Genomic DNA, 7,902 nt, shown 5'->3' with positions numbered 1-7,902 from the left:
ATCATTTATTTCTTAATTGTAATTTTTTTGGTTCTGTCTGGTTCTTCATTTATAGGTGGTTAGGCTTGTTAGTGGCTGCCCCTTTTCAGGTGTCGGATCATTTTAACCAATTTAGTTTTGGTAGTGGTACCACAAAGGTGCATTGTTCTATCCTACAGGCTATTTGTTATGCGGTTGTTTGGGAAATATGGAAGGAAAGAAACAATAGATTGTTTAATGCCAAAGAATGCTCAGTTTATCAGGTGGTCGATAAGATTAAGTCGCTTGCCTTTTCGTGGTTGAAGGCGAAGTACTCTTCTCTTTCCCTCAATTACCATGGGTTGTGGCTTAGTCCGTTTACCATTTTGGGCATAGGCTAAGGTTTTCTTTTTGTTTTGGTTGCTTTGTACAGGAGACTTTTGTAATTATTGTTTCGGACACTGTTGTTTCTTCCTTAGTACATCTTGTGCTAGGAATGACTCTTTTGAGGTGGTAATATAATTCATTTTAACTTCTTCGAAAAGAAAAAAAATATTTAGTTACTTACATGCCCAAAACTCAAGATCCATATGAATTATCCAAAAATTATCCAACACCCTAGTACTATATAACAACAATCTAAGTTGAAAAATGAACTCACCACCACACCATCTTATCTCTCTATCTATCAGCTGTCGCCACACTCAACAATTCTTACACACAAAAACTTAGCAACACTCACCACACTATTGTTTTATGGATCACTAACACTTACCATGACGTAGATATCTCCCAAGACCACAATGGACGCTTGAAGACAATTTGGACCATGCATCCAGTCCAGATCTGAGGTTATCACCTCACGATCTTCTCACACTTGTCCCTTGAGGACTACTACTTTTCAAGTAAAGGTTCAAAGACCAATACCCTAAGTTTGCACTATAAATACTAGTGTGAAACATTTTCAGCAGACAACTTAACAGTCACTCAAACTAATCAATGATAAAATCTACTAATAAAAAAAAAAAATATTCAAACAATACACACAACAAAAGACTTTCAAGGTCTTCCACTGAAAAACATAGTACAACATAAGTTGTTTTGTCTAATACCTTATTTTTCTACAAATCAAATGCACCCCAAATGCTTCAAGTTATTCCACTGAAAAACATAGTACAACGAAAGTATTCAAGTTGTTCGACTAAATAACACAGTACAACTTAACAATTACAAAAAATTTCATTTCAAATATTTATTACATACATATATGTTTGCAAGTGAAGGGAGATACCACAATTAACTTCACTGCAATGCTAGGAACAAGCCTAGACCAGAACACACCCTTCCATCACTATAATAGCCTTCCCACGCAAAAACACTCTTTGTTTTTGCTCATCAAGATGGATATCGATAGCTCCTCCTCTAGTTGATGTCTAGACAAATGGAAATCGAGCTACAAGTTAGTACAACATTAAAAAAAATCCGAGTGAGGAAAGGATATTATAGTAGTACCTGATAAGCCTTTAAATCACATTTTCCAAGCTTCTTGCTCCAATAGGATGCCAAACCACAATGGACACTACCACAGACAAGATCCTGGAATGAAAAATGAGTTATTATCAACATTTTTTTCATTGAAACTATAGAGTGGACATGTAGCGTTCTATAATATCCTCCACAATCTTTCACATAATCTAACAATGTACCCATGTTTTTAAGTTGCAGTCATATATGTGGTTGTTGCAACATGCATTGCGACTATTGCGGTCTGAAATAATTTTAAAGCTTCACAAATTATATAAAATGGCATTGTGCCGCTATATTATTTACCCACCGTAGTCTTAGTTTGATTCATAAATATTAATTGAGGGGTTCTTGAAATACACATTTGAGGGACCGTAAAGTTACACTTTTCCATTAAATCTAAATGGGTTAATATGTCTTTACCCCCCTGTAATTTGGGCGAGTTCCGGTTTTCCCCCCTGTAAAAAAAAAAGTTTAGATTCCAACCCTATAATATAAAGAAAACAACCCGTTTTAGCTTTTGGGTTGGCTGTTTCTTTTCAAAAATGCCCACAATTTTCAATACAAATAACACATGTAACAAATAGATAAGAATAAATTTAAATATTAAAAAAATTTCCAGATTTTTTTTTATCCACAATTTTTAAATATTAAAAAATATTCTCAAATCTGTAACACATCGTAATAAAAATCTAAATTTTCCTAAATTTTTAAATAAATTTGTATCCAGATTTGTTTTTTTGTTAAGAAAATTTAAAAAACTTATTTTTCGAAAAAAAATCTGTTTTAAACTTCAAAAAATTTATATTCCAAATTTTCAAAAATAGTTTTGAATTTTTTTTTGAAATATATATTTTAACATTCTCGAAAATAATTTTAAAAAATTTTGAAATATATATTTTTTCGTAAATTATAAATTTTGGAATTTTCGAAAAATATATATTTCAGAAAATATTTTTCGTAATAAAAAAAATCCTGATTTTTTTAATTTTTATATATTTTTTTAAATAAATAAAAAAATTAATTATACAGTTAGCACGCCACATAATCAGATATGCACAGTCAGCATGCCACTCAGCTCGCCACGTCAGCAATTATGCACAGTCACATGGGTCAGGGCTAAAATCAAAGAATCTTATTTTACAGGGTTGGAATCTAAACTTTTTTTTTTACAGGGGGGAAAATCGGAACTCGCCCAAATTACAGGGGAGTAAAGACATATTAACCCAATCTAAATAGTATATGGATTTTGGGCTCTAAAATTTTTACTTTCGGTAAAAGGATTTGAACAAACATGGCTGGAATTATCTGATACCGGTATGATGTGGTTGCACACATGATTGAAATCACATTGCAATTCTGGTATGATGTCTTTGTTGATGTTAGCACAGGAACAATATTGCGGTTGCAATTCTGTATGCGCACCGCAATTTGAAATCATGAATGAACCTTGTAAAAAATAGGTTGTGATAAACTAATAATAATACCACGCGATACAAATAACTTATTTTTAACAAAAAAATAAAATTTAATATGAAGAACTGGTCATTAGATATTCTATGGGAGTCGTAAGTTCACTACTAAAAAATTCAGTTTTAGCAACGGCAGTAATCCGTCACAAAATGGGCTAAAATCCGTCGCTAAAGATTTTCTGACAGATTTTGCAGCGAACCTGAAATCCATTGTAATAATAGGTGTCGGAAAAATTTAGCGAGGGAAAATCAAATCTGTTAGAATTTGCGACAGTTTTCTTCCAGTTGCAAACAGCAAAAGCCGACGCAAAACCTCATAATATTTATATCTGAAACCCAGATTTCCGTCACAAATTATCGATGCAATAAATATCAGTCACAAATTTTCAAGGGAAAGAAACATTAGTTTATTTTCATTACCATAATTGAAAAGGGAAAATTAACAACTTGATAGTGATGCTTATAATATTTTGACACTATTTTTGAAATAATTTTTTGTTGTTCTAAATATGATATTTATTATATGGAATACATTGAATAATAACTTATCCTTTCACAATTTAAAAAATAAAATGCATTGACAAGGTTGTGTGAAAAGTTAAAACTCAAAATATGAAGCTTACCTCCCTTCATATTCATTCCATATTAATGGGAGAAATTTTTTTTGAACAAGAATGGGATGAATATTATAATCATAGTTCTCAGTGATTACCTCATTGACTCCAATTTTTGGGGCAAAGAATCGACTGTAGAAATCAAATCCTGACTCAGAAGGCGCAATCCCTGATACACTTACTCCCCTTCTGGGTATTCTGCAAATTGCATCAAATTGTGGATGTATTGCTTTGACATTCTTTCCAGATGTGACCACAACCTAAGAGAAATAATAAACATGATAATACTGGATATGCACCAATTGCGGAAAATGTACAAGTGTTATTTTCCGGTTAAGAGTAAAGTAGCATTACATAGATGTATACAGCTCCTTTCACTAATAATAACTAAGCAATTGAAAAGAAATTTGGAACCAAGACAGTTTCATGGTGCACAAGTGAAATCATAAGTTAATTTTCACAATTGTGTGTCAAACCAATTCTGTTATTCAAAATTGTCGGTTCACTGGTTTTGACCAAATCGCATGGATTCATGCCGTTTAAACACATGACCAATCCGATAGAAAAACAAACTGGTCATCGTACCGGTTCCCGATCGAACTGACGAGTCCGATTGTTAAAACACTACTAAATAACACTACTGCTTCACCAAAGATTTAAAAAAAAAAAAAAAAAAAAATCAAAGAAAATTATTTTATTACATAAGCACGTGTACAAGATGTACGAACTACCTCTAAAAAAATGTGCAAACTAATACATCAGACAATTGCAACAACTAAAGGTATTATCTCCAAAGCAACAAATAACAAGAAAAAAAGAAACAACTCATAAACCAAAAAAAGATTTTAGCATGCATAATTGTAATTTGAATGTTTTTTCAATTATAGTGTATGCTTGATCTTCAAATTATTTAAGGAGGAAACATATTTTAAAAGTTTATGCTTTTTCAATTTGAATGCTTTTATAAAATCTAAAATATGAAACATACAAAACGGAGAAAGTAATAAATAATTAAGAAGAAAAAAGGATTAGGAATTACAAGTATGTTATCTTGAATCAGTGTCCTCTTTATATCAATTATAGAAGCACCACCCAATGCTTCAGAAATGAGTGAAGTATCATCAAAATTGAGTTCAGTAATAGGGTCCACTGGAAAATCCAATTCTATATAGAATGTATCCTTTGCTTCATCGTTTTGCAAACTGGTCAAGTTAGTAAGAGTGCCATTGGTGACTGAGATCTTTTTGGCGGTTAAACTTCCAGAGTACTGTGTCACAAATTCAATTGTAGCATTCTTGTCCACCAACCCAGATGAAAAGAGTGCATGTGAAGCTGCTATTGTGGCATGGCCACAAAGATCAACCTGTGTTATGATTTAAACAAGTGATTTAGACGTATGGTTCAGTTACTTTCTATCAAGATCGAGGGTCGTCCCCGATAATTCGGAGGTCCTATGACTATTTTTTATTTAAAAAGACTTGAACAAAAAAATCTAACATCAACGTCACAAAAACAACTAAGTTTTAGTTAAATTTACGAGTAATGATTTAAACGTGACTTTTACATAGAGACAAATATACATTTATCTATGAATAATTCATAATTGACGCAAAATTGTTGTCTTTTAGATTTTACCTACAAAAAATGACATTTAGTTCCGAATTTTGACTGTAGATACAAAAGTTTTTCCATTTAAAATTTTGAGGCCCTTGGTGCAGTTGCACATGTCCGGCCTTGCCAAGACCCCCTTCCTCAAATTTTAATGTATTACAAATGTGGGTAGTAGTATAAAATTTATTGCTAATTGATATTTGTTTTTATACATTTATTCTTCAAGAGAGATAATTAATTAATGAGTCACTCATAGTATTTACAATGGAGTATTATTTTATACTATAAGTTTGGTTAAATAGCGGTATTTTATAGGCAAAATTAATTTAAAATTTTAATTTATTTTACAATAATTAATAAAAAAGTGGCATGACACTAAATGATTGAATCATAAATGTGCACCTAACTAATTTTAAAGGGTACGTAAATAAATAAGTATATGTTTATAAAAAAAATAAAAAAAATAGTTGATGAATATGAAAATTCAAATAGGGAATTAGATTAAAATTCAAATATGAATATGTTTATAAGAATTCAATTAAAAGCAAGTGTATGATGATTATAATTATACCTCAACATTAGAAGTAAACCATCTGATACCAAAACGGGAATTAGATTTAGAGGTTCCATGAATAGGAATTAAATAACAAGTCATAGGCATATTGAACTCAGAAGCTAATGCTTGCAACCATTCATCATCTTTATCTTCTTCTAATAAACATACTGCTGCTGGATTCCCTTTGAATGCTGTCTCAGTGAATGCATCCACCTGTATATTAAACATTGTTAACACGACATGGTACTACTAACTATATGTCAAATTCAATAATAATAACAATGCAATAATACAAAACAAAGTTATCATCACCACATAGTATTTTGTAGGTTTCTTTGACATTGTCAAGTATATGTTCACGAACAAGGGTGTTTTACTTTAAAAGGAAAAAGAAACATACAAATTTGTGCTAATACTGAAACTTGTAAAAGCCCCTGTTATATAAATCAGCCGCTTCAAGTATATCTATATATGTACAAAACTTAATGTATTTGATTCAGAATTTGTACTAAATTCATTAACTTATCCATTTTTGTTTACATTTTGGGATAGAGAGTTGCTTTTTTTTAATGGTTAGGATTTGAACCTCAAACCTTGCATATTTGATTCATTGTCCAACCAAATGAGTTATGCTCACAAGGACGGACAGAGAGAGTATATAATATAATGCATGTGTTTAGAGAGGTGTGTTATTTGAATAAATATTTGTGTGACAACTTTTGATACAATCATAAATTTACAAAGAAAAGTAAGAAAACCAAAACAATAAAGAGATAAAGAAAAAACATAATTTAAATATAAAAAAATTGTCAAAAAAATTATCATAAAATAATTATACGAATATCATTTCTCATGTGTGTGTGTGTTTGTCTCTTGTTTAATAATTCAATCACTAATCTAATATCATAATAATATAATATAATATATGCATGGCATGTGGGGATGCATGTCATGTATTATTATCATGATACCGTAACCCTACCATTGATCTAGTATCATAATAATATCGTAAAGATCGATCAAACACACAAGACTATATATAAATCTGAAAATCGAGGCTATGTAATCGTTTTTTTTTTTTTTTTCTTTTTGAAAGACGAGGCTATGTAATCTAACCAGCGGTATTTACTTGTTCATTAAAAACTTAGATATGTTAATTTGAAATTATCAATGAAGCACGGCCAAATAGTTTTAAAATATTAATATTTTTTTTTTTAGATGAACTACTCAATAAAATCTTTGATTTGACCGTTGAATTATTAAATTTATAGTCAGTAATAAATTACTAAGTGGACTCATCTTTGAGTTACTCCCGAGAGGGAAATTGCCAAATTGGTACTTACATGGTACCTATGATAATGTTCAAATACAATGAGTGAGGCACATGGAAGAAAAATTGATGTTTCTTCGATGGAGGAAAACAACAACACTGCAGTACGAATCTCTGTTGTAAATTATATCAATTTCTCTCTCTAAAGGGTGTTTTAAGGTCAATTTTTGACCTCAAATCACCCCTTTAAATTGTTTTTCCTTCCTTTTTATTTAAATAAGTGATTTTCACATCGAATTAGGTTTTTTTTTCGTGATTTCGTCATCTTAGTGCAACGTTGTTTTGCTTATCGTCTTTGTGCGACATTTTTTTTTTTATCTTTTCCACTTATATATTCAGATGTTTGTTCAGTTCAGATTGTCAAATCAGCTTCGATACAGTACATATCAAACCAATGACTTTGGTGTCATCAACAAGGACGGACCCACTTGTAGTGTCCTATGGGCCTGGGCCCTCGCTAGTTTAAAACAAATTAGAAAAATATTATCCATACACTTGTTCACATCAATTAAATAGAGGGGCCAAACTAAGTAATTTGATTTTAATAAACTAACTCGTTTGACTTGGTAATCAAAACCAGAACAAGTTTCACAAAACACACTGAAAACTTGAACGATTAAAGAATGTAAAAAGAGAACAAATAGATGGAGTTCAGCCAAAACTGTGACCTACGTCTCCGGGACTTAGCACCAAAGAGTGATTCAATTCTCTATCCTCATTGGTGTCAATTTAGATGGGCTAGTTTATCTTAAAAAAAAAAAAAAAACTCTCTTTTCTCACCAAATTTTTTCAACCATTTACCCTTAATGCACCTATGTTTAATTCATGTTAAAATAT

The 7,902-nt window shown here is 31.0% G+C and overlaps 1 protein-coding gene across 1 annotated transcript; it reads right to left on the bottom strand.

Annotated features, from left to right (window-relative positions):
- Positions 1 to 1,002: 1,002 nt before the first annotated feature.
- Positions 1,003 to 6,202, bottom strand: LOC25483924 (uncharacterized isomerase BH0283). The gene is made up of 6 exons (XM_013612644.3): positions 6,048 to 6,202; positions 5,751 to 5,948; positions 4,608 to 4,931; positions 3,667 to 3,828; positions 1,471 to 1,554; positions 1,003 to 1,391 (listed from the first exon to the last, which is right to left on the bottom strand). Exons 1-6 carry the CDS (start codon positions 6,075 to 6,077, stop codon positions 1,284 to 1,286), a joined length of 906 nt encoding a protein of 301 aa, XP_013468098.1. The 5' UTR covers positions 6,078 to 6,202; the 3' UTR covers positions 1,003 to 1,283.
- Between the last annotated feature and the right edge of the window lie 1,700 nt (positions 6,203 to 7,902).

This window comes from Medicago truncatula, chromosome 1 (genome assembly GCF_003473485.1).
Source record: "Medicago truncatula cultivar Jemalong A17 chromosome 1, MtrunA17r5.0-ANR, whole genome shotgun sequence".
In the NCBI taxonomy this organism is placed as follows: Eukaryota; Viridiplantae; Streptophyta; class Magnoliopsida; order Fabales; family Fabaceae; genus Medicago; species Medicago truncatula.
The sequence above is the reverse complement of the archived record's forward strand: the minus strand, read 5'-3'. Positions and strand labels throughout refer to the sequence as shown.